This window comes from Pteronotus mesoamericanus, unplaced genomic scaffold, assembly GCF_021234165.1.
Source record: "Pteronotus mesoamericanus isolate MK-2021 breed Mesoamerican mustached bat unplaced genomic scaffold, CSHL_Meso_final contig_182, whole genome shotgun sequence".
NCBI classification, from domain to species: Eukaryota; Metazoa; Chordata; class Mammalia; order Chiroptera; family Mormoopidae; genus Pteronotus; species Pteronotus mesoamericanus.
In genome coordinates, this window is record NW_026555078.1 from 2,716,623 (window position 1) to 2,743,399 (window position 26,777).

Genomic DNA, 26,777 nt, shown 5'->3' on the forward strand with positions numbered 1-26,777 from the left:
GCATTCGTTACGTATTCTGGGCACAAACCCCTTGTCAGTTCTCAGCGCTGCAAATAGGACATTCTGTGGGTTTTTACTCTCTTTGATGAAGAGGAGTTCTTCATGAAATCCAATGCACCTGAGTTACTAAAGGAGAATTGGAAGTCGAACTGGGTGATTCCCTGAGCTGCCAGCTCCCCCAACCCACTCCCTCTGTCCCTTTGTCCCTCTCTGATTGGCCCACAGTTAGCAGGACAGTGAACTGAGACTCTTCCTGCTAGAAGGATTTTTCTGGATAGCAGGTCTGTGTGTGCTGGGCTCTCCTAGGTACTCAGCATAGAAGGAAACTAGATGAAGTCTTGCCCTTTTGGGGCTTACCGTCCAGTGGGGAATTTTGAAAAGAATCTGTCTGAAATCTTCGGTATGAGTAATATAATAAATCAGCCAGACTGCTGAGTGGGCTGGGTTAGGACCTGATGTGATGAATGTGTAAAATCAAAAATGCCATGACCTTCTTGAGCAGCAGTCAGAAACCTGGAAGAGATCAAACCAACAGCAGAGGGTTGTAAATTAGAATGAGAGAAAAACAGCAACTCTTCGACTTGATCATCCAGAAATATATTCCATTCCCCAAAGGTTATTGCCACAACCGCTTGCCCAGCCTTAGCAAAATGGAACAATGCCCCAGACAAATCCAGTGGTCAGACTTTTGGCCCAAACAGAAACCAAGAAAAGAAAAAAATCTTAGAGCGGCCACTAAACTTTAAGACAAAATGACAGTTTTGCAGCCTCTGCCACCCTTAGCCCCTCACCCGGATAACAGCCCATAAGGTGAGACGGCGGGGCCCTGGCAGGTGGCCCAGGCGGTTGAGCATTGTGCCGCACACCCGAAGGCCGTGGGTTCAGTCCCCCTCTGGGGCGTGTATGAGGGGAAACCAGTCGATGTTTCTTTCTCACATTAGTGTTTCTTTCTCTCCCTCTCTCTCTTTCTCTCCGTTCCTCGTCCCTTTCCTCACTCTCTAAAATCAGTAAAGACGTCCCCAGGTAAGGATTCCAATGAGGCCGTGGATTAGGCGAGTGAAGCTATACAGAAGCCATCAGAAAGTGGTGGCTCACAGGAAGGGAAAGGAAAGTAAATGAGGCCTGAGAGCTACACAGAATGAAAAAGTCACAGGACTTGGCGGGCAGGGGGCACCCGCCTGGGTGAACATTTCCAAATCATGATACAGCCAATCATGCTACCTGACAGAGTCAGTTAGAGGAGATTTATTTATATTTAGTGCACTCTCTTTATAAATTCAGGACAGATGTCATAGTCTGAAGGGAGATTTTTTCCAGAAAAATGGTATTTTTAAGTTGTGATAAAGAAGAGAGAAAACTTAGTTATCAAAAAACCAAAACACATGATGGGTAGTTCTTAAGTTTTGGAGCCTTGAACCCACTCCTGAGGGTAAGAAAAAGGTCATATATTTACATTTGAACAACATTTTGCATACAATTCCAGGACCCTGATGCCTGGCTTTGAAATTCAAATTACAATCTCTGATTCCTTTCCCAGCAATGCAGATAAATTCTGTTGCTATTTTCTTCCACTTTGCCAAAGTTAACAAACTTTCCAGGAAGCCCTTTCTGCAGTTATACTCTTCACTATCAATTGAAATCTGTGTTTATAAATATAGCAAATCTCAGCTAATCTTTTCCAGCTCCATTTCATTGCTGAGTAATTTGCTCAGGGCGAGTATTTATTCATCTAGTCAGTGCACCATGGGTAGCCTCGCCTGCTGGAGACATCCTTCCGGTCTCTTCCCAGATCTCAGCGTGCCCCCTGGCCAGCTGTACTTGAGCAGTGAACTCCTGCATCCTGCCTCCACCCATCTATGTGAGGAAGGGTTCTCCAGAGACACAGAACCAACAGGGGATAGCTATCTAGCTGTGGGTTGACTGATGGACTGATTGATACAGATAAAGAGATTTATTATGAGGAATCGGCTCACACAGTCACGGAGCCAAGAAGTCCCGTGATCTATGGCCTGTAAGCTGGAGGCCCTGGAAAGACAGCGGGGTAAATTCAAAAGCCCGCGAGCCAGAGCCCAGGGTGTAGATTCCAGTTCAGCTCTGGAAACCTGAGAACCAAAACCCCCAAGGGTAGTTGATCGATGTCCGGCTCAGAGAACTTTTTTTTTAAGCTTGCTGTTGTTTGTAATCAGTGGGACGGTTGATCAAGTGGAAGAAGCGCAAGGTGCAGGGAGACAGAAAGGGAAAATGAAGCATAAGAAAAAGGTAGATGAGGAATAAACCCCGTAATACTCATGAAGCAGTCAAGCCGTAGCTAATCCCCAAGTTCTGCTCTAATTATCCTGATCTCAGATTCTTCATTAAACGTAAAAATAATTTCCTCTACGAAGAGGTACCTCGACCTGACTCCTGCCCAGAGCTCACTTGAGCAGCAGGCTGAATTATCTAGAAGATTTCCCAGAATTTGAGAGCCAGTAAGAAGCTCTCTGTGCAGTTTTTGGATAATTTAGTGTCTACCAATGACAGCTCATGTTTCTGCTTGTAGAATGTCCTGCTCAGAGCCATTAGCTTGCACACAACACACACAGTCCTGAGAAATTCATGACTTTTTTGTCAACAAAGATTAAAAGCCAAAATTTACAAAGTGCAACCAGGGAGGCTGGCATATTTGGGGACAAGATTAACACACTGCATTCTGTGTGCATGCATGCGTGTGTATGAGGTTTTTGAAATTCAGCGTGCATCTTCCATCCTGGCATATCTCGGTGCAGACCAGCCACAGTTCAAGTGCTCAGCAACCACATACAGACAGTGGCTACGCCTTAGACAGGACATCCTTAGAAAGTTTACCAGCGAAAGGCCTTCTTGAAAAGCGCTTTTAGAGGAATCATTCCATCATGAAGTGAAACCCGAATGAGGAAAACGATATAAGAAGTAAGGGCACATAAATATTTGTAAAGCACGTTGCTCAGAAATGTCAAAAGTAAATTGGAAGCTCAAGATCAGCAGACTTCAGATTACGTCCCCAGAGGGAGAGGCTCATCACGTCTTTGAATTTTGGCGAATTTCTGCTCTCGCTTGCTTTGGCATCTGATTTATTACTTTGTTGTCAGCTCAGTGATGCATTTAAAAAGATTTTAAAGACATTATTTTCTCTAGAATTCTCACTGTTTTATGCTGAAGGATTGCTCAGGCTATCTACTTCATTCTATTTATTATCCTAAGATGAAGAGAATAAGAGAAAAACTTGGGAATTAACCATAGCTTGACCGCCGTATGTGTAGTACAGGCCGGTTCCTCATTAGCCTTTTCATTTTTTTCATTCTTCCATTCAGACCCCCCAAAAGTGGACAGCTCTGCACTCTGCTTTTGACCTTCTGTTGGTTCATGTAACCTTACCTACACACTTAAAGATATTTTTTCATAAAACAATCTAAAGTTAGTTCATTTATTTATTCCCCTCATAAAAAAGAACTTTGGAATTTACCTCTGTTTCTTGATTTTTTTGATCCACACTTCCATGCTGAAATGATCTGAAATGTTATTTCCATATTTAAAAAAACTAAAACTGTTTTCAAACAATATAATAATTTGGGTTTTTTTCTTTCTTTCTTTCTTCCCTTTTTTTTTTAACTTTTTCATTGCTTGTATCTCATTTATTTCTTTTGGAGTTTTCCCTCCCTGCTAAAGAGCTGCCTCTATGTGCCAGGTGGGGTCCTGGGAATGAGAGATGCTCACATCTCATCCTCCCATATGAATGATAGGTGAGCTGGATATATGATTCTAGTTCAAACACATTATTATATACAAACACCTTTGTATTATAGCCAGTGTTGTCAATGAGAAATCTGTATCCACTGAATTCTATGACCTGGTTTCTTTTCTCTTATTGAAAAAGAATTTTACCTTTGATTTCATTATGGTATGTTTCGGTATCTTTTCCCTTATTTAGTCTATTCTGATGACATCAATTATTTTTAGTTATGGGAATTTCTCAAGTTACTTATTGAACTAGTGCCTCCCTTTCATTCTGTTTTCTCTGCCCCTGGAATTCCTGCTAAACAGACCTTGGAGTTTGTACTCTCACCCTCCCTGCCCCTTAACATCCCACTTTCCCCCTCTCGAGCCATCCCCGGGCCTTCGGGAAGAGTCCCGGCCAGTCCTCCAGGCTTCAGCTTGGCCCACTCTGCTACTCAGCATACCTAGCGAGTCTTTCATTTCAATAATTGTGTTTTCTGTTTCTAAGACGATAAGAGCAAACATTAACTGCGTTCTTAGGTCACGTACTATTCTAAATACTGTACACATGTGAACTATCTAGTCCTCATAAAAGCCCTAAGAGGTAGAGGTAACATCCTTATCCCCAGCTTGCAAACAACCACCTCCAGACACAGAGAAGGGAAGTGACTTGCCCGAGGCTACAGGCCCTGGTGGGTAGCTGATGGGATGTGGCTCCGGCAACCCTACCGCAGAGCGTGTGCTCACAGCATGGCTTCGGGGGAGAGGATGATTTTTATGACCACTTATCCTTCTGTCGTTTGCCATGAAGCCACCATTCTTTCCCTGGGCATGTCAGTCTGCTTGGCCCGAACACCCACTCTGGCAGCTCTACAGCTATTCCCCCAGGTGCAAGTTCCGTTTGTCACCCCTCTCTCACGGTCCGTGTGTTCTTTCGCTCTCTGTTGAGTCTTCCCTGGCAGTGCATCCCGGAACTTGCGCCTCTCGGGAAGTCTTGGGCTTCCTGCCTCTGCAAATCTACCCGGGAGAGGCGCGGGGCTTCCCCTGGGCTTATTTCTCGCCGCTCCAGAGACAAGGAGCTCAGCTGGGTATCCAGTGGGCGAGGTCCTTATTTAGAGACTCTCTGTTCCTCCCTCCGTTGTCACTCCTCCAGGGCACTGCCCCACCTCCTGTCCTGAGTACCATTCATTGGAGGACATATGTCACGTTCCCCCTTCACCCAGGGTGGCAGGTGTGGAGGGGGTGGTGAGCTCTCCAGCTCAGCTGGGCCCCGTGCCCCTGCGGCCACATTCTAGTAAGTCCTTCCGTCAGCTGCTGGCGCTTTCTCCTCCCACCGGGGCGACCAGCACTGGGAATGTCCTCCCTCCTGGTGCCTGTCACCCCCTTCGGACGCACTCCCTTGTGAGTGTGCTGCACTGCTCTTACTCTTTTGCTCGAAGTCTTTATTTTTGACCTTTCCTCTTCATAAACCCTGAGTCAGTTTGAAAATAACTTCATAAACTGGAGTTTGATGAAAGGTAGAGAAAACATAGCTTGTCTTTTAAACTGCTTGTTGTGTTTTGCTAAACAAGTTTTCCAATTTGTCATCTTTTCCATTTTTGTTTGTGGGTCATGTGCTTTAAAATATATATATATTTTATATATAATTTTATTATAAAAATATATAAATATATATTAAATAATAATATAAATATATATTTATTTATATTTATATATAAATTTATAAATATGTATATATTTATATATATTTTAAAGCATATATTCCTTCCCCAAGGTCATAGAAATATTCTTATGTTTTGCTTTCAATAATCTTTACATTGCTATCTCCCACAAAAATTATGGAAATAAAAATATAATTCCTGAAATGAAAAACTCAATAGATAAGCTAAGTAGCATAATGGATATTAGTAAAGAATAAATTACTGAACTGAGAAATTAGTCTAAGGATGTCTCCCAGGAAGTATCAGCTAAAGAGAAGGAAAGAATAAAAATAAGCTAAGACCTGGAGGATGAATGCAGTAATGTCAGCACTATTTCATAAGAATTCCAAAAGAAGAAAATAAAGAGAATGAGAAAAACAACCTGAAGAACTAACAGCTGAGCATTTTCTAGAGCTGAATATAAAAACAATGTAGGTCTCATGGGCCAGAACGAAGGCATATGGCTGCCCCAAACCTAGAAGTGCCCTGGAGAAGGCAGGATTCACCCATGGCCAGGTGCAGGGCCATGCTGTTCCCTGTCACTCAAACGGAGGGCTCGGCAGCAAGGAGGACAAGGGAACCGGGGGCTGGGGCACAGCTTGCCGTGTCTGCAAAGATAGGTCCTTTCCACAGATGCAGGAAAGGCCCCCAACAAAATTCAACACATACAGGGGGAAGAAATCATAAGAACCAGGAACAGTAGGACATTCTTTAATGGATAAAGCATATTTACCAAAACTTTCAGCTAACATCTTCACGTTTGCTGGTGAAACTTCAGCGGCATTCTCATTAAAGAAAGGAACCAGACAGGAATGCCCGCCATGGCTCAGTCCTGCTATTCAAGGCACTTGACGAACACCAGAAGTCTGTGAGACAGAAAGACAGAGTTAGAGACTGAGAGAAGGAGAGACCAAGAGACAGGCATGGAGAAGTGTAAGGACTGGGAAGGAGGAGGGGAAAAGGCTCTCTTATTTGCAGATAAATCAGCCATTAAAACTAACACAAGTTAGCAAGGATGCGGGGTATAAAGTCAACACCAAAACTCAATGGCATTCCTTTATGCCAGAAAGCAGCATTTAAAAAAAAAAATACCATTCACACAAGCAACAATACTATAAAATGTCTAGAAGTAAGTTAAACAAAGTATGCAACTTTTGTGGGAAAATTTATAAAATGTTATAAAGGAATAAAAGAGGTTTTCCTAAACTATACAGATTCAATGAAATGCCAATAAAAATCCCAAAAGTATTATGAAAAAATACAGAGATGCAAAAGTACAATTTTGAAAAGGAACAAAAGGAGAGGACCTACCACACCATGGATTTCAAATTCAAATTCATAATGTTTTTAAAGTGATTTTACCAAAATGGCCAACAAATGGGTCAAAACAGAGCCCAGAAGCAGATCCATTTCTACGCGGGAACCTGGTCTTCAACAGTGGTGGGGTCAGAAAGCTTGGTGGAAAGATAATTATTCAGTAGTGTTTGGGAGATTGGCAATATATTTGGGGGGGAAAATGAAGATACAACTAGACTCTGGCTGGGGTAGAAAATAGAAAGTCTGTTAGGTTTAAAGAGAGAGGGAGAGAGGAGCCTAACAGAGCAGGGGAAAGTCCCTGGGTCTTACACAGAACATGTGTGTCCCGGGTTCTCCACTCACCAACACAGGAAACATCATCCCCTTGGAGAATGGCTATTAACATCCCTTCTAGTCTGATCTCACTTGATCAGCAGCCTTAATTACCTAAACCATGGCCCACACCTAGGAGCAATCAAAAAACCACTCTAGGGGACTAGCACAGATGCCTAACACCTATTGATACCTACCAGAGTTTCTGGGCTTTACACTTCAGTGAGATCTCAGACCCTATAACCCTCATAACCTTGGTGTTATGGTTCCTTGTACGCAAAAGACTGGAAGCAACGAATTAAAAGTTGGGCAGAAAGAAATCAAGTGCAGACTTGGGGGAAGGGGAGAGGTTGCCAAGGAGAATGGATGGTAGAAAAAATAGGTTTAACAGTTATTTAGTTTTCTAAATCTTGTTCCCACCTCAAAAACAGTGATTCAAATCCTAGATAAACAGTTCTCAAGCCTGGCCACATGTTCAGTCACCTGAGGGGCTCCTTTTAAATACAAGTTACACCCAAGCCTCCATCTCAGAGATTCCAGTCTCATTGGTCTGGGCTGGAGCCCAGGCCCAGGTGTTTCTAGTGCATCCTAGGTGATCCTAATTAGCAGCCAGCGTTGTGATGTACGAGCTCAGGGGTTTGGGGCCATTGCGGAGCCCAGAGGCTGAGGCACCTTGCGGGCCCTTCGCAGCTCGCTGTGATCTTGGATGACGCTTAGGATCACAGTGGACAGTGGGTACCAGGATTTTAAGAGGAAAACACTTCATATACTAGAAGTGATTTTTAACAGAAAATATCATAGAACCAAGTGACACAGAGACACGTATTCAGCTGTGTGTCATAATTGGAGACACCTGGGGGCGCCTGGCAGCGGGAGGACCCCCATCCCCAGCCTCTCTCGCTCTCCTGTCGACCAGCCGTTCCCAGGCCCACAAGTCACCTGGGGGTCCTGCTGCCCTGCATATTCAGACTCAAGGGGTCTGCGGAGGTCTGGAGACTGCGTCCTCGGGAACTCTAGGTGATGCAGATGTCACCGGGTCAGGGGCCACACGCCGGGTAGCAAGGCTCTAGCTCCCACCGATGGCCAGGACTCACTCTCAAGCCCCTTCTCTGCAACCCAAAAGAGGAGGGTGGCTTCCCCTCTCCTGAAGAATGAATTCCACTTGGGAGCTCCATGTCCAGAGCCATTCTGCTCCAAACCAGCGGCTTTCCTGAGCTAAGGGGATGAGTTACCGTATTTTCTCGTGTATAACGTGCACTTTGTGCCCCAATTTTTGAGGGAAAAATAAGGATGCGCATTATACATGGGAATTAGTGATAAAATGTGGGTGTGCATTATACATGGTGGATACCATAATCCATCTCTTCTGTTACCCGCCCCCTCCTCCCACTAGGCAACTTTATTGGGGGGTCAGGGACTGTTGAGTTAGATACAGATCTAGAGAGCATTGAGCTCGGGCCATGTGTTACAATAGCGTGGCAACGAGATGGCAAAGGACAGCAACTGCCACAGGTCAAAGTCGAAACTGGATCCGAGTCAGGACATGAAAGCACCCAGTTAAGGATTCCATTTTTAAAATGAGTCAAAATAATTGCCTTGTGTTACTTTCTACAAGAAACTGCCCCCGACTATCCTCAGGTAGCTGGCAGACTAATGAGCAAAGTGTTAGAAGGAACATTCAATTCCCAGGCAAAAGCAGCTGGGGGGCCCCAGGAGGGGCGGACACGGTGCTGGAGGGGCTCCCCATCTCCGAGATCAGCCAGCAGCCGTGGGCCCCCTCCCGTGAATTTCCATGGAGCAGGGCCACGCCTCCACACAAGCTGCCTGCCAGGCTCCCCAGCTGTCCTCCACTTTGCAGTTTCTGGAACCCCTTCCCAGATGACTTACTAAATCCTCCACAATAATGATGTAGTCTCTTTGTTCTTTCAAAAGCCGGGGATCATATTCCCAGAACAGTCAGGAGTGTAGCCAGCCTAATGGGTCTGATTCTTGTCCCATTATTTGTTCCTTGGTGGCCTCTTTAGACAAGCAGAACAAGCGCTGATGAAATTGGCAGACCCGGTGGCATTCTGGGTCCCGGAGCCTTGGATGGGGCTGGGTCAGTGGCCGCATGGCTCCTGGGTGCCCGCTTCTCTTGTCACAAGAGGCCACCCCCGCAGTACTGTGTAAGCTGGCCTTGTTACCATGTTTGACCTCAGCGCTCAGGACGGGGCTGAGACTTCCCCCGCGGGGCACACCACCATAGGATCTTGCTCCCCGGGGGCTACCTGGGTCTGGAATTAAGAATGAACCACAAGGAAATTAGCCTGAAAGCCACAAGTCTGAATTTTATTAAGTACTAACACGGCGAGGGGCTGTGCTGGGGAAAAGCTTTGCTGGGCGGGTGTCTCCTCCCACCACCCAAAACCTTACTTGGCTTTTGTCTCCTAGTTTATGTTCCTCATCAACCCAATTACATCTCTATAACCGTAGGCTGCTGCAGCACCTTCTTGAGATTTAGGCTGCCTGGCTGGGCAGAGAAGCAGATATATACCTTTGCTGTCCGGGGATCAACTGTTTAGCTCATTCTTACTTTCATGACATTTCAAAAGACCACCATTATTTTCTTGATGCCCAGTCAGGGTGACAGGAAAGAGCTAGAAGCTGAGACACCAAACTGCTACCAGCGCTGATGCCAGAGCAATGAAGCCGGAGCTCGTTTTACGTGTTTCTCATTGTTCTTAATTTTCTTAATTGCCTTAATGGGCCCATGTTACTGCAAAATGAAGTAATACTGTTTTCCTTAATGCTGTAATTCACAGAGGGACGGTTCGGCCACATAACCCAGAGACTTGTCAAATCTGCTAGTCTTGGGGTGGAGGGAAGGGTTTCTTCTGAAGTATTGGTTTTGAACAATGTTTTCACTAATGAATTCAAAGCCTATAAAGGGGGGGGGATACATGTTTCTTCACCACCATGTTTCACAATAGTTACTAAATGACCACAGCAGCACCAAAGCCACGGGAAATGCGTATCTTGTGTGGGGGAGGGAGCTTCAAGATTTGCACTTCGCCAAGGAAATTGATTCTGACACCCAAACCTACAGGCTGAAGATGATGTCGTCAACCTGGGGGACTCCAGGTCTGGTTCGGGCTCGCACAGGTCTCTTCTGCTCCCAAAGGCTGTGGAGGGGGCCCTGACTCTGGGTTGCCTGGCATTACCGTGCACTCCAAGCAGAGGCTTGGCATCCCAGCCTGGGGTGTGGCTTGAACAGCCACACACAGTGGCTGGCTGAGACGGTGGGGTCCAAGAGGAGGAAGCCATCACCTCCGGACAGAAGAAAGGGCCAAGGCCACCAGCATGGGTATCTCACCCTCAGTGGGGAGCGTGGGACAGAGGGTGCGGCTGGCTGGCTAGGGTCCTCGAGGAAGTCCTGGGTCTGTAGGATATGCTTTGTGCTCCTAATGCTGCCAGGGTCCTAGGGAACAAGTCAGGCTTGAGCCCACGCTCCAGGTCCAGCTGGTCCGCACAGGTGCCCCGTGCTCTGCCTTATTCTGCCCTGCGCCCGCACCGCCGTGTGCCCCATCCTCCTCCCGCCCCGCCGCATGGGGGCGCCCAAGCCCCAACTGCTATAAAGCAACAGGCGCTAAGTCCGGTCGACAAGCGAGAGGCTTTGAGAGGCTGCGGCTCTTGCTCCTTAGACCGCCCCAGGCGTCATGGGTGACTTCACGTTCAGCGCGCACACAACCACGCACCCGGACCGCCTGTGGATTTGGCGGCAGGGTGTGTATGTGGACGAGAACGACCGCACGTGGGTGCCCGTAAACGTCGAGGTACGGACGCTTGGGGGCTCCCACCCGGGCAGGGCAGCCTGAGTGTCACCATCCCCGGCTAGGCCCTGGGTGCTAGGGACGCCCCAGGCCGTGCACGACACTGGAGCAGCCTCGGGATGGAGCTGGCGGGAGGCTCCGAAGGTCCGGCCCATGGGGGCGCCCTCACGGTCTCACAGGTGAAACCTGTCTGAGTGGGACTCCCGGGACGTGTGAGGGCTCTCCAGGCAGGGACTGGGCGTGGGGAACAGGCACGTCGGCCAAGCGGGCGGGGGGAGGGGGTCCCCAGTGCCTCTGCAGCGTGTGAATGTGATCTTGAGTAAAATAGGAATTTTCTGGGTTTTGAGTTCTTAGTCCATAACACGGGAACGAATATTCTCTCTCCAAGGCAGTGATTTCCCCCCGGGGCTGCGGCGGGCGCGCTGCTGCGCCCCCACCGTCTCTACAGCTCGCAGCACCTGGCGAGTCAGGGGCCCTGCCCTCCTTTCCCTGGACAGTCAGGTTAAAAAACGCCAGCGGCCGATACGAGAGCCGTCCGGTGGGAACGAGTCAAAATTATACCTTTTTTTTTTTTTTTCCGGTCAGGTTGGCTATATATATATATTTGGTGTGCTGCAGAGTTTTACTAGTTAATGTGTGCCGTGAAGTGGAAAAGGCTGAAAGTCGCTGCTCTAGAGTTAAGCGGTTCGTACACATGGCCCACTGTCAGGGAGAGTCTCCTTAGGTGGGCCCCAGAAATCTGTATTTTATTTTTATTTATTTTATTCATTCATTTTTAGAGAGGGGAAAGGAGGGAGAAAGAGAGGGAGAAAAACATGGATGTGTGGTGCCCTGCCTGGGAATTGAACTGGCAACCCTTTGGTTCGCAGGCTGGCACTCAGTCCACTGAGCCACACCAGCCAGGGCAGAAATCTATATTTTTAAAGGACCCTCGGCCGGTCATGGCCAAGCAAGTTTGGGAACCACTGCGCTAGAGTTTGGGGTATTTCATTTCTCCTCTGTACTTTAGGAAAAAACCTCACAAACTTAAATGATATACTAGCATAAAAGCCGATATCGCATAAATGTTGGCTTTGTTTATGTGTGATGACTTGAGATGGAACGTCGGTTAATGTTAACTTTTTTTTAAAGAACTATGTCTCGCTTGCAGTACTTTCTATCAGAGCGTGAGTTTCCTCAAAGAAACTTAGGTGAAAAATGCTGAAACACTTTTCATGTATAAAGTGGAGAAATGTATAAAAGCAAAATTAAAATATATAATATTGGAGCATTATGTAATATAATAGCAAAGAGAAATTAGATATTGATAGTGACTGTGTCCCCATTTTACAGATGAGAAAGCTGGGGTATAAAAATGTAGATTTGTCCCAAGAAGTACTGCTAGTTAGGTAATGGGGTTGACATTCCAAGCTCTTAACCACCATCTAATTTTGCGCTTGACTGGCATTTACATTTTCAAATTTATATATAAATATAAAAAATGTATAAAAACATAAGTTTATTTTTTAAAAAATATCTTATTTTTAGAGAGATGGAAAGGAGAGATGGAGGCAACTCCATGTGTGGTTGCCTCTTGAGCGCCCCCTACTGGGGACCTAGCCTGCAACCCAGGCACGTGCCCTGACTGGGAATTGAATGGGCAACCCTTTGGTTCTCAAGCCAATGCTTAATCCACTGTGCCACACCAGCCAGGACTATAAGCATACTTTTAAAAAGCAAGTTAAATATTTACTTTTTTATTTCAAGTATTTGAAGAAAATTTAAGTGAATTTTTTTTTTTTTAACCTCTAGCTGGGGAATATCTTCACCATGGCTCCCAAACCACAAAGCACAGTTTTTCACATAATCACGATAAATGCTGCACAAAACATAACCCATTAGCAAACTGCAGGGCAGGCTCCAGTGTCACTGAAAGGACCCATATTCTTAATATGTAAAGTTTTCCTTAAATCAACAAGCAAATGATGAATGAGCACCCTAAAAATGGTTGAAGGATGTGAAAGACTGCACACTAACACAGCAGGAACAGTGATTTCCACACTCAGACCTCGCAGGATGACCTGAACTCTTTAACAATGGGTTGTCTTTTATTTCTTCGAAAAGTTTACAAAGCTATTTTCACCTTGGAAAGATAGTCACTGATCAAGCAGGAGTGCCTAGCTGATAGGCCAAGCCTGACCCTCCTCGCGAAGCTGGCTTTCTCCTGGCGTTGCCTGGCGTGTCTTTGCCCATCCTTGTACTGGAAACCTTTTGGAGTTCTGTTGTAGGCATACCTCTTAGGCACACCCTGGAGTTGGGGTTTGCTAAATTTGTCTTCACAGAAGACATACATTTAAGCAGATGCCTGCCTAAAAGAAAAGGTGTAAGCGCTGTGCAAATCAGGGGAGAATGTTCTAGGCAAAGGAGCCCAGGAGTAAGAGCTCACTGGAGTGTGGGGTGTCCCAGAAACAGAGAGGGGGCCTGGGGGCTGGGAGAGGGTGGCAGGAACAGAGGGACAGTAGGGGAGGAGGGAGGCAGGGTCCGGCTGCGGGGGGCCTGTGTGCCCTAGTAAAGGCTTCAGTTCATCCAGCCTGCAGTGGGAGGGCATCGGAGGGGGCGGGGACAGAAGTGATGTGATTTTTGGATGGCCCCCCGGCTGCTGTGCCAAGAACTGACGTTGTGGGGCACACGTCCAGCAAGGTGGCAAGTCGGTGGGGGGGGGGGGGTCATCGCAGCGGTCCAGGTGAGAGATGACGGTGGAGGCGCAGGGGTGTGGATGGCAAGAAGGGGCCTGGCCCGGGATTCTGAGACCTGGGGATGTCTTGTTTAAAAGATGTATGACAAAATAAAGGGGGGAAATCAAAGAAAATCCCACATTGGCCGAAATAGGCACAAAAACCCCAAAGTTAAGGCAGCTCAAGGCCCCGTGGCATACCCAGCAACTAGCAATTTGTCAGGGAGATACAGGCCGTTGTGACCCTATCTGAGTGTCTGCACGTGGGACAGCACTGGGCACCCTGGCCCAGCCGGAGTCCCCGAGGGGACCATGCACGGCTTAAGGAGTGGAGCTTCCAGGACAGAGGCTCCAGCGTCACAGATGCCAGCTGACCGGGCGGGTGTTATTTGTGCCCGAAAGAGCCCTGAAGGTGTGCCCTGCTCTTCTCTCCAGGAGGAAGGTAGCCTCAAAGTGCTCATGCGCCAGGAAGACGTCCCCCGGGGGGAGGCCACGCGCCCCAGCCAGCTGCCCCCCAGCCTGCTGCCTCTCATGTGGCAGCTCTACCCTGGCAGGCGGTATCGAGCCTCAGACTCCAGTTTCTGGCGCATAGTGTACCACATTGAGGCAAGTTTGCGCTTTCCCCGGGGACCCATCCTCCATGTCTGGCCTCTGCAGTATACTGGTTCCCTCCATGTCTGCACCAAAAACTAATAAAAAAAGGTGGGGGCGGGAGGGGGGTGCGTTTAGAACTGCAGACTTTTAAAGACCGGATTAAGGAGAGGTTAGAACTGAACGGCCAGGCTGCCTCCGTGGCCACAGGAGGGCCTCTGCGGTGGGCATCGTGGGGTGAAGAGGGGCTCCTGGAGTCCCCTCCCGTGGCGTGTGCCTGCTGCTCCAAGCTGATGGAAGGCCGGCGAGCCAGCAGTGGAGGGAGACTCCCGGGGGCTCCGATCTCTTAGTCGCTTCTCTCTGTAGGTTGGTGGCACTGAAGACCTGCTCCTTGAACAGATGCCGGACCCGTAGCGCAAGTGATGGGTGAGCGCTTTGGGGCCTGACCCCTGGGGGTCCAGAGTGGCCCGGTCACAAAGGAGGGGCGCCTTTTCCCCATGAAGGCTGTGCGGCCCTGCATCCCAGCTCTGCTGCCATCCACAGGTTCCCAGAGCTGCGGATCCCAGCGCGCTCCTTTACTACCTCGGGATCCAGTAAGGGAGCCCCTTAATAACAGGGCCACACACCTGTGGAGCCCCTCGCAGGTTCCCGGCACTGTCACTTGATCCCCACAGCTGAGCTAGGTGGTACTTGACGTGGCAGGTGACACAGCTGAGTTCTGAGGAGGCACAGTGGCTTGTCCAGATCCCAGAGGCTGGTTTCCAACCCGGGTCTTCTGACACCAAGCCGCCTGCCCCGTTCAGGACCCGCCCTGGCTCAGCCCGTAGGCCTCCCCTCCGGAGACCAGCCCTGACCACCGACTCCCCCGGCCAGGCTCGCCCCGCAGCTCCGCTCCACCTACCCTCCACCCTGCCCTTCACTCCCACCAGGTTGCTCCTTCTTCTTTGACTCTGTCTTCTTTTTGTCCTTGTCTTGTCCCCAGGTCCTGCGGCTCCTGTCTCCCTGAGCCCCAGTCCTGCAGCGGAGATGTTCATGCCTCTGTTCACCTTTTTTACCAGCCTCTGTTTCTGCTCTGCCACGCCCAGGCCCGTGGGGAGGGGCAGGCAGGGGACGAGCCCTGCTCCGGGCCTGCTGGAACCTGCCTGCAGTCCCCTCGGCCTCCCCTGGCAGATTGGCACTTGAGAGCACCCGGGGCGGTAGAGCTTCCTCCAGGCGCCCAAGCTGTACCCGCGTCTCTGGTTTTCTCAGCTTCCTGATGGTTTTCGGCCTCTCTGTCTGTTCTGTCCTCCCAGCAACTACTGTCGTGTGCTATACACACAGGGCTGCCTCTTGTTCTCTTCCCTCGGCTCCGTGTACCTCCGGCTGCAAGGCTGTGGGGCCTGCTCGCCTGAGCCCGGGAGGCCCGGCCCCCGAGCTCCTGGTCCAGCTCTCGCGTGGCGCATGCCTGTATACAGCCACGTCTGCCAAAGCCCCACAGCCAACAGGTTCACGTGCAGTTCACAGGAAGGCCTGAGAGGAACCCTGCTCGGTGCTCAGGACTCAGAGCCCTGCTGGCCAAGGGTCCACAGCCCCTGACCGAGCAGGAGGCCAGGCAAGCGAGCACCGCGGACAGGCCCTCGGGCATAGGACAGAGGTTTGAAGGTCCCCCTTTTATTGATGCCCACACACCTGACTGTTATGAGGTTGTATGTAGCATGAACACTTTGTAATATTAATTAAATGTATGACAATTCATCTAACTTTGTGCTGAATCGGCTTCTATCCTTGACCTAGATGCTGGTGGAGAGAAACGAGAACAGGCCGTTACTAAGTGAGAAATCTGAAAGGGAAAGAATGCTCATGAATTTAGCCTATTTCTTGTACTTTGGAGATTAGGCTAGAATTTTTTTTCCCCCATATAATTCAAATATTCAAAACCCAGAGTTCTTGGAGACAAGATTTGAGAACCACTGGAATATGTAAGTACAAACTCCTGGTCTTCAAGGCCCCCCTTATGGGCCCCGCCCCCCTGCCCCAGGCAGCTGTCTCCTCCCTGCTCTGGTGCGCGCCAAGCTGCCCTTACACAGGTAGCTCCAATCCCAGGAGGAGTCTCTCCTCCCTGAAACTGTCCCCAGTCACCCAAGCCCCAACCAGAGTCGCTTTCCCACCTCCCATGACCTGCAGTCCCAGCCCAGCCCGCTCTGCGCTCGGTCCCTCCTGCTTCTCAAGATCAGCCTCCCCACCTCCACCTCCTGAGCAGTGGCTACCTCCTAGCAGGAGGCTACCTCCTGAGCCTCCCCACTTAGGTCTGACTTCAGTCCATGGCTTCATCACAGAGTCATGATACACGCAGGTTGTCCAGTATCTGGGGAGAGAATTGTGTAAGAAGAACACTTCTCCTGCTTTGTGTTCTCTGTCCCAGCCTTCCTGCCCAGCACCGGGCAGGTATGGGTCTCCACACATGACAGTGTTTGTGGCTCCTGTCATTTTAACCCCACTGCCTTGCATAGTGCTTGGCAGGGTAAGAGTTTGGTTCCTGGGAGTTCTCACTAGACAGATACCTCTCAGGGACAACATCAGAGCAGGAGGAACATCAGGCCTCAGCCAGTTGCCTCATTTTAGGTCCGGGAAGAGGGAAGCGTCTGTGTCCCAGCCCAAGTCCACACACTGATGCCCCAATTCCCCATGTGTGTATTTGCAGGTGGGGTATTTGGGGCATGATTAGGGTTAGAGGAGGACACAAGGGTGGGGTTCTCCTGAAGGCATGGGTGCTCTTACAAGATGGGGAGGAGGAGGAACTCTCCACGCAAATGTGCCCAGGAAAGGCCACGTGAGGACACAGAAGACGGCTGTCTCTACACACCAGGAGGTGGGCCCTCACCAGACATCGAACCTCCCGGCACCTTGATCTCAAAACTTCCCAGCCTACAAAACTGTGAGAAATATCTATTATTTAAGCCACCCAGTCTACGGTGTTCTGTCATGGCCGTCTGAGATGACAAAGACACCCCTTGTGCAAAATTCTTTTGTTCATGAAACCTTTGACCACGGAGAATTGTGGGGGCCGAAGTTACTGCAGCAAACAAGACAGGTCCTGCTGTCATGCAGCGTTCATCCTGGAAAAAGATAAACAGGGAACTTGACATGTGCAAAATCGTACAAAGAACATAGAGCAGGGTAACATGGTGGCGCATTAGGTCAGGCAGTACAAAGGTCACTTTGGTTGAATAAAAAATTGTTGGTTCACATTTTCTTTCTTCAGGATATATTACTTCATTTACTCCATTGTGTTTTAAAAGTATTCTATAAAGGTCTAATGTCATATAAATTACTTGGTAATTTTATCTTACACTGAAAGGATTTTTATTCTATAAAGTCTAATAGCTTTAATACACTGTCTTGGAGTTGACTGTTCTGGTTGTGTGTCCCAGGCACATTTCGTCTCCTTTAAATATATAGATTCAAGTTATTTTGTTTGTTTTCAGGGAAGTTTCCTTTAATAGTTGCTTGTATTTGTTCTTTTGTACTACCTTTTCTTTCTTTTAGGTGGCGGAGGTGGCAGGGGGCGGGGGTGGTCCTTCTATTATGCATATGTTGGATCTTCTTTGCCTGTCTTCTATATTCATTACTTTCTCTTGAATTGTTTTGATAGTTTTCTATTTTTTAAATGTTTTCTACTCACTATATTCTTTTTCTCTTCTAGTTACTCTGCTTGTTTTTTAAAGGGATTTCACAGTTCTCCACAGCACCCCTTACTCAAAGCTCCAGCATCTACTCATTAAGTGTGGATTCTGGATGATCATGCATCTCATTCATGTTCCATACACATCACCCTACCTCACACTGGGCACCATTATATCTTCATCATGAGGCTGCAGGTGACAAACCTTTGGGCATGTTTGGAGTTAGGTTTGAGGGTTTGGGGATGTTTGTGGGTTAACATTCAGACTATGCCTTAAAGTGGGAAATTACGTACTCATTCTGAAAAAGTTACAGCAGCATCCTCTCCTCCACTTCCCTCCCCATAAAGCCAATCACCTTATCTTTCTAAGCTCCTTCCTAGATTACTGACCCCATGCCCCTTGGAAATGCTAATCCTGGAAATGCTAACTTTTTAATTTTCTTCTGCAGAGCAGCTAGGTCTGACCTGGGGCTAACTTTTCTTGATTCAATGTCACATCCATGTGTTTTACTAAATAAAAGACTATTCTAAAAAAGTATGTTTCTCCCCTAGAAAACAAGCTGCTATGACCAATTGTGGGTTTATATTTCTTTTCTCTTTCTGTCTCCTTTCTTCCTAGTATACCTGCTCAGAACATCTGAGTTGAGAAAGAAGGAAGGACGGAGAGTTTGTGTAAATGGGACCCAATGGCAGGGAACTTACAAGGAACCAGACTGGAGGCAGGAAGCTAGAGGAGTGGGCAAAGGCCAGGGGGAAGGGGCTGAGTTGCCCAGGACTGAGAACAAGCTACTTGGCTAAGAGAGTGCCCTTCTAAGAACCTACCCTCCCCAGGGGGTATTATTAAAATAATGCCTCCTTTACAACAAGAAAACAGTGGCTTGGAGAAATGATGTACTTTTGGCAAAGTTAACATAGTAAGCAGCAGACCCGCATTAAAACAGGCAGCCTGGCTGGAGTCTAGCTCTCAGTCACTGCACTATTACTGTCTGACTTGGAAAACAGACACACTCGGGTGAATCCCAGTGGACTTCCTGCTCTGACCCACGGTAAAGTTTTTCACATCTCAGAGCCTCCATTTCCTCACCTATAATCAGACAGGTACATTAAGACCTATCTCTTAATGTTCTTTGAATATTAAATCTTTGACTAGTAAATCAGCTAATCATTGTCAAATGTCTGGCACATAGTAGATTCAATAAAATTTAGTATTATTCCTTTATGATGTTTCCTGTATTTCATGGAAAGTATTGACAGCTTTCTTAGGGGGGGAAAATAAAAACTTTTAAAGATTTTACTTTGTAAAAATATAGCCATAATAAAAAAGAAAAAAGAAAAACACTGAGGGACAAACCAAAGGCCAGACTATTTTTTTTTAATTAATACGATTTAAACAGAAGGGAGAGAATGGCTATTGGTCTTCAGCTCAAGAGATGACAAATATTGCGAGCACAATACAACTTGCTCTATTTAAAAACATACAATTAGCTTGTTCAAGGAGGTCACCTTAAAATAATGTGACATATCACAAATAATTGGGACGATTTTTGCTCCAAGTTACAACCACCTTTTTCCAACATTTCATCTTTCCTAGGGGACTATTTAACAGGGTGACAAGCCCCCCCATCCCCGTTTGCTCTGGCCTGCCTAAGAACGAGTTTGTCCCAGTGTTAACAGCACAGAAAGAAAGGGTAAACTTGAAAGCAAGCTTTGTAGCTACTTCAACAAAGGTCTTTGTGTATATAAAGACAAAGATTAGTAAATACCACATCCCAAATTTCCCTTGTGAGAGGCTCGAGATGAGCCGGAAGGTGTGTGATGCTGTAGAGTCAGAGCCCCGCTTCTGTATGGCAGTCACATCCTCAGTCCAGGAAGGGAGTTGGACTAAAAAGTAATGACAACGTGCAAGTTCGTGTGATACGTGGTTAACACAGCTTCTCTCTCCTTTTAGCCCTCTAAAGAGGTAACTACTCCTGTGAAGACGACGACTCAGGGCTGTGGTTGCTTACCCAGAGTTAATAGAGGTGCAGGCCAAATATTGCCAGAATCTGTCCTGTTTCTGGCTTCCAGGATTCACGCACTCAACTCAGTCTTTGGTCCTGAGCTGGTGTGGCAGCGGCGATGGTAGAGAGTCAGGGTGCACAGTCCCGCAGAGAAGGGTGTATTGGGAGGAGAGAAACCACGGCAGTGATTGGGGACACAGGGAGAGCCAGCTGTGGGCGGACCAGTGGCACGCAAGCCGCATCTCAGGCCTGCGAGGTGGGGGAGGGGACGCATGTATGTACAGGAAAATCATGGTATGTATAGAGTTCAATACTAGCCAGTTTCAGGCCTCCACTGGGGGCCTTGAAATATATCCCCGTAGGTAAAGGGGGCTGCTGTAACCATTTTAAATAGGAAAAACAATGCTCGCTCCCCAGGTTACCCTACCCCACCCGTGGCTAAGTTACTTGAAAAATCCATTCTTTTCCCACTAAACACTTTTTTATGCTTTGAAAAAACTAAAATATTTTATCTTGGATTTCTCGCACCCCTTATTTGGTGTTCTCCACCAAAAATTTTCTGGATGACCTATTTGAAAATTGCTAGGAAATGTGTTATATTGTCGGAACTGTTTATGGTGGCCTAATGGCACTTTTAATACCAGGATACGCTGTTAGCAGGTCACACTGGCAACTCTGGGTTAGTGGTGGATCTGCTTCTGTTGTCTGCTTTTTCTCTTGGTTTTCAGTTACATAGTCTTTTCTCGTGGAGCAATATTTAAAGGAATACCAAATAGTGTGATAAGCAGCACAGTAAAGGTTCCAGATAATGTTTCCTTTTCAGCCAGATGGAGTTAACCCTTTCTTCTGCTGGGCAGACAGAGTAAAGTATTGGAAAACTGCAGGACGGAACTGAGCCAAGTTTCCACGGCGGCTCTGATAAGAATCAGTCTGTGTCTCTCCTCTACCTTGTTTCTATGGTGCAGCTGTCACTCAAGAGTCAGATATGGCGAGGTCTCAGCAGCGCAGAGAGGCTGCAGGAGATTCGGATCTACCTTCTGGGGCTTTGGCTTTGCTCTTTAGCATCCTGCCCTGAGCTGCTGTCACTTGTAAACAGCCCTTGGGGGAGGGCACTGGCCTTGTGCGGGAGATCTCTCGGATCTCCACAGCTGTCCAGCCGCATCAGAAGCAGCAGGTGTCCTTGGGAAAAAGCAGCTGCAGGTGGCAATGGCGGTGTAGGTCCACTGCGCCCACCTGTGTCCTCAGCTCCTGCCAGGCTGTGCTCAGGAATTCCACTCGGCTTTTCCCAGGTCTTCAGCCTTTCCCACCATACAGCTCCCGAGTTCAACATATCGCAGGGCGGGACGTGGCTGCATGCTCTGCCCCTCACGCCTCTAATTCTATCACTCCACAGCAGCCCTGTGGCCGACCCTAGCCCGGTCTGTACGTCCAGCTTGTCCCCAGAGTCATCCAGTTACCCGAAGGGGAAACAGGCACGCCTGTGAGCAGCCCTCCAGCTCCGGGACTTTAGCTCCTCTGGTCCTCATTGCTTCTATGGCTCCCTGATGTTTTGGAAAATACAATTTTTGTTTTTATTCAGATTTACTATTGCTTGTCTTACCCCCAAGGGAGGAAGAGTCTTTTTAAAGGTGGATGGAATTAAACTGTGTCTTTATGCTGATGGAAATGACCCAGGAGGGAAGGAAGGAACAGTGACAAGCAAGGTGTAAAGGGAAGGGAGTGCTCCACGGAGGGCCCGGAGGGGAGAGCCAGGTGCCTGGGCTGCCCCAGAAGGGAGGAGGGGCTTTTCCCCTTCTGGCTGGAGGGAGGGAGGGGAAGGGAGTTAGATGCACACAAGGGTTTCCAATCAGTGGGAACAAGAGGAAATTCACTTCCTCCCTCTTTCACAAGATAAAATTACAAACAGCTCAGAGAGAGCTAACATTAGAAAAGAAATATATGAAATTATTGAGATAACCACAGAAAACATGCCTATGATCTTGGGTAGGGATGACCTTCTTCAAGATGCCACACCAAGCAGAAGGTCATGAAAGGACTGGCTAACTTGCGATGCCCAAAAGTATAATTTCCCATGGCCGTAACCGAGTGAAAAATTAACGACCAAAGTCAGAAAAAAAATACTAACAGTATATAGCAAAGTATGCATTTCCAGAATATACAAAGGACTCTTGCAAATCAATAAGTTATAAAGAACAGCTGATTGAAAACATAGGGAAAGGCTTAAATAAATTCAGAAAAAGGAATGCAAATGGCCAATTACCATATGAGAAAGCACTCAGCCTCACAAGTAATTAAGAAAATGCAAACTTTTAAAATGAGATACACTTTTAAAATCTATGATATTGGCCAAAAAGAATTGCACTTGACACTATCAGATATTGACAAGGAGTGCAGTTTGCCTGATTGGCCTGACCCCTTCTCACTCCACATCAATGCCCACAAAACCGGCCCATCAGGCCAGGCAGGCAGATGCCGGCTTCCTGACGGATGGTGAGGTCAGGATCAGAAGGAAAACTTGGATGCAGCACGAGATGAACTTTAAGAGTTTCAGAGAGCTTTGACTTCCCTGAGTTTTAACAAAACAGCCAGGAAGTTAGGCTGTCTGCTGCGGGGAAGGAGTCCCCAGTGGACCATCCCTCCAGCCCTTCAGCCTGCCTGCCCCCTGCGGGGTAAGCCCCTCTCCTCACAAGCACGCATTTCCTAAGTCTCCCACTTGGATAGAGTCCCACCACCCGCCCTCGCCCCAGCCCACAGGTGGGCTCTCCCTCCCCATGGTCCCCTTTCTCCCTCTGCAGAGGGTCCATCTGCTCCGGCTTTTGGACCAGAGAAGGATGCAGGCTTCAGCCAGGTGGGTGCTGCCCAGCTTACAAGCATGGGGCGGGGGGTGCATTTGCTCTGATGGGCTCCAGTCTGGCCCAGAGTGCGCTCGGCCTCTCCAATTCGAGTTTCCTCCCTGGCAAGACCTGTGAGCTGCCAGTTCTTTTATTAACAGATCCATAAAATTGGCCCTTCTCCCAGGGACAGACATTTTTCCCTGTAGGACAGGACAGTCTGAAGCCAAACTGAGGAAACAACACTTCGATTAGCACAGGGCCGCCCTGCTCTTGCAAACTCTGGGCTCCATTATTGATTTCTTCCCGCCTCCCGCAGCAAGGAGTGCGGAGAGAGGCCCGCACTCACCTCTTGTGGCAGGGCTCATGGGAGGAGCACCAACGGCCACATTCGTTTACCCCAGTCACTTCTGGGCCCCCCCCCCGTCGCCACACATAAAAATAGAGAGAGAGGGTGGCCAGGGTGCCCATCCCTCCAGACACAGTATCTTCATTGGCAAATGAGTTAGGACACCGAGGACACAGTGTCCAACCTGTGGCAGAAACTCTGGGTTCCCACCTTCTTGCTCAGACTCCTTGTATGACATTGGTGTCACTTGACCTTGACTTACAGCATGTGGGGTTATAGTACCTGGACAGTTTTTAAGAGGCTTTATATATTCATCTCTGCTCAGCCCTGGCTCCTGGACAAAAAGGGAACTCAGAGCACTTGAAAACGATGAGGTTTGCTGTGAAACATCCCTGAAGCTAAAGCGTAGTTCTAGCCCTTAGTAGTTGCCTGACCTTGAGCTCCTAGCTTGACTTTCTGAGCTTCCTACTCCTCACCTACAACACGAGGTGGTAGCCACCTTATTAGGTTGTTGTAAGGAATAATAAGAACATTTGTAAAGCACCCGGCCCTTTGTAGGGCCTCAGTCAATGATAAGTTATTCATTCACTGGGGGATTGGATACCATGTCTTACTCATCTTTGCGTTCCTGTATCAAACCCAGTGTGGGGAGCGCAGGAAGGGCCCAGTGAATACTTGTTGGACTGAAAAGTCCTTTAGTCAAGTTGTTTTCTGGTTCAAAACAGCTGCAGCCAAGTCCGACAAGCACCCAGAGGTGTGCTGGAAATATCTCTCATTGGTAGGCTCTCTTCCTTTCAGGCCTCATAGGAAACGCACTTTGAAAGCAACGTGTCCACAGCACGAGTAGAGGCCCTGGGTATTGAGAGTTTGCGGTGAGTTAAGCGAGGTCTGAAGGGTCAGGGAAGACGAAGCGGCATGGGGCACCGGTGGCCCCGAGGTCTCTATAATCACCGTGTCTCATTTGCAGGTCTGCTCTGTGACTGGCCTAGTTAGGTTAGCACGACGGCCAAGGTGGGTCATGCGATCTGATTGGCTGGGGGCCGCCCTTGTGCGCTGGGAGCCCCTTCCGCATTACTAAGCTTCCTCGATCACGATCACGCGTGAGCGCAAGGGGCTTCAGCTGCATCGCACCGCCCCACCCCACCCCCCTCTAGCCTCTGCCTCGGGCTGCGGTTTTAAATGGTTCTTCATTTCATCCATCAGAACGACCCAGAAGGAAGCAATTGGCTGTAAGTGGGTCATTCCCTGAAGCCCGGGGGTATCCTTCTTAGGATGAAAAAAAAAAATGGGTCTTTGCAAAGCACAAGCATCAAGCCAAAGCCTGAAGTGAGGGGAGCGAGGTGAACTGAGGTCCCATGGCTGTGAGGTCCCCATGGGAACTGTGGTAGGAGCATACTCACCTTCATTTCAGACGTGAGGAGCCAAGGCTGAGAACGCTACCAGCACTTGGCCAAGAACACAGAGCTGGTTAGCAGAGGAGCTGGAGTCTGAAGCCCAGCGTGTGTGATCCCAAAGTCCAAACCCTCTCCCAATGCACCACAGGGACACCGTGGGTGCTCTGCAAACTATTCCTGAAGTGACGGAAACTGGGCTGATACTCACCAGCAGGGCACGCCTGCCCCAGGAACTGAGCAAAGTTGTCCATTATGTTGCCAAATCCTAATTACTCCTGTATCCCTGCAGGGCATGGAGCAGGGCCCCAAGCTGCTCCATCAGAACAAAGGACATCACCTATTTAAACTCTGGCCCACAGGGCTCCAACTTGTCTAGAAGGCATTCAGTGGGTGACAGGGAAACGCTTGAATTTGCATTCTGACACTTACTGGCTTTAGGATGCTGAACAGGCTAATCAACTTCTTTGAGCCTCCATTTCCTCCACTAGTGCCTGCCTGGGTCCTCTCCATGAATGATGGTGTGGAAACAGGATTGTACCCTCCCCTACGCACACTGCTTTGAGAAGGGAAATAAGTCAGAAACAGAAATTTGTTCTTTAGGAGATGAATTAACTATAGTTAAAAAAAGAATTCAAACTAGTAAGCAGTATCTTGGTCCTTTGTTTATCTAGTGCAAAAAAGTTGTCTTTGCTCTGACCTCCTGGCTGACAAAATTTGTCAGCTGGACCATTGGGACGCAAATCAATCAAACCAAAGGCCACCATTCATACTGCATTACACTGCACTCAGGTCTTTCTCCTGGACGTTCACTCTCCCTAAGCTTCCCGACGCTCAGTCCAGGAATGCAAGAGATTTCTCAGCTGTGTCCTTTGTCTCTCTTCCTCTCTTTCACATACAGGCCAGTGCCCTCGATTCTGTGTAGATTCCAAGTATTACAACCACGTGTTACCTTATGGCGCAAAGTAATAAAGCGTGGCACGTGTGGACGACTGAGAGTTCGAACAAGTAAATCACTTACCGTGTGAACATTCCAGATTCGTTTTTGTGTTGCACTGCTTTCAGTTTCCTTCCCTGCGGTCCCCCTTGCCCTGCACCCCGCGTCCTCCGACGCCTTGCGGGACTCCTCGGCCTTCAGGTCTTTGCCGGAGCAGCGTCCTTTGCTGGTGCCCCGCTGCAGTGCTTTGTAACCAGCCCCTGTAGGCAAATAGAACAATTTCAGGACCTAAACCACCACCAAAACACAATAGTAGCGACTGTTATTGTAATTACTGTTATTGGATCCCTGGATGTGGGCTGTTCTCAGATAGTGGTAGTCAGTTACGCGCTTAGGTGGCAAATGTACCTCTTTGCTGGTCTCTCCCCTTGGCCTTCTATCACCTGCTTTGACTAATCCCTTCAGTAAAGAGGCACTGGGCCGCTGCTCTGTGCTGGGCACAGCCCTGGGTGCTGCGGCCCCGGCAGCGAGTAAAACGGCCACGTCTCTCTCTCCTCTTACCAGCGTCCATGCCAGTGGGGACAGCGGATGATAGACAAACAACAATGGGTGAAATCCTGGATGGCCGTCAAGGTTTGGGGGAAGATAAAGCATGGTAGTGAACTAGAAAGCAGCAGAGGGAGACGCTACATCAGCCCACGTGGTCCCGGAAGACCTCTCTGCAGACATGCAGCTGAGCAGATACACGTGTTGAGGCGGAGCCAGTCGTGTGATTGGGAAAATGGTTTCCAGGAGAGCGTCAGCAGTGGACTGAGCAGGATCTGACTGGGGTGTCTGGGGAAGGCAGGCGCGAAGAGGAGAGGGTGCGCTCCAGGGAGCATAGCAGGCAGGGCAGGCGGCGTCTGCGGGACCGTGCCAGTCCAGGCTCCCTTCCAAGGGCCACGAGAAACCCGGGGTGGGGGGAGGGGGCGCGGGACAGGCGCTGGTTGTGGACTAAGAAGCCCAGTCCGGCCAGGTGTGGAGAATGAGCTGTAGGATTGGAGAGCGGAAGCCAGACGCCGCCTGGGAGGCTGTGGTAGAAGTGCCGTGAGGGATTCAGGGTCCGGACTAGAGTGGTGCAGGTGGAGGGCTGGGGAGGACATATTTTGGAATCCAAGCAGATGGAACAGGCTGGTGGATGGAGGCAGGATGTGAGGGCAAGTGAGGAAGGACCTTGCTGGCCAGCACGCGCTCTGCCGGCCTTCCCTCCTCTCCCCAGGCCCCTGGGACTGGCCTCTGTCTCCACCCCGCACCTTCCTGGTTCCAGTGCCTCTCACCTGGACAATCCAGAGCCCCCCCTCCCCTCCCCTCCACCCCCACGTCCCCAACTTCCCCTTTAACCGGCTCCAAGAAGGAGAGGTAGGAGAGAAAAAGTGCATGACTAGATTGTGCACC

General features: G+C 48.8%; 1 protein-coding gene across 1 annotated transcript; it reads left to right on the forward strand.

Annotated features, from left to right (window-relative positions):
* Window positions 1-10,756: 10,756 nt before the first annotated feature.
* On the forward strand, window positions 10,757-14,588 carry LOC129066065 (T-cell leukemia/lymphoma protein 1A-like). The gene is made up of 4 exons (XM_054567596.1): window positions 10,757-10,873; window positions 11,967-11,983; window positions 14,030-14,189; window positions 14,541-14,588. Exons 1-4 carry the CDS (start codon window positions 10,757-10,759, stop codon window positions 14,586-14,588), a joined length of 342 nt encoding a protein of 113 aa, XP_054423571.1.
* The last annotated feature ends 12,189 nt before the right edge of the window (window positions 14,589-26,777 follow it).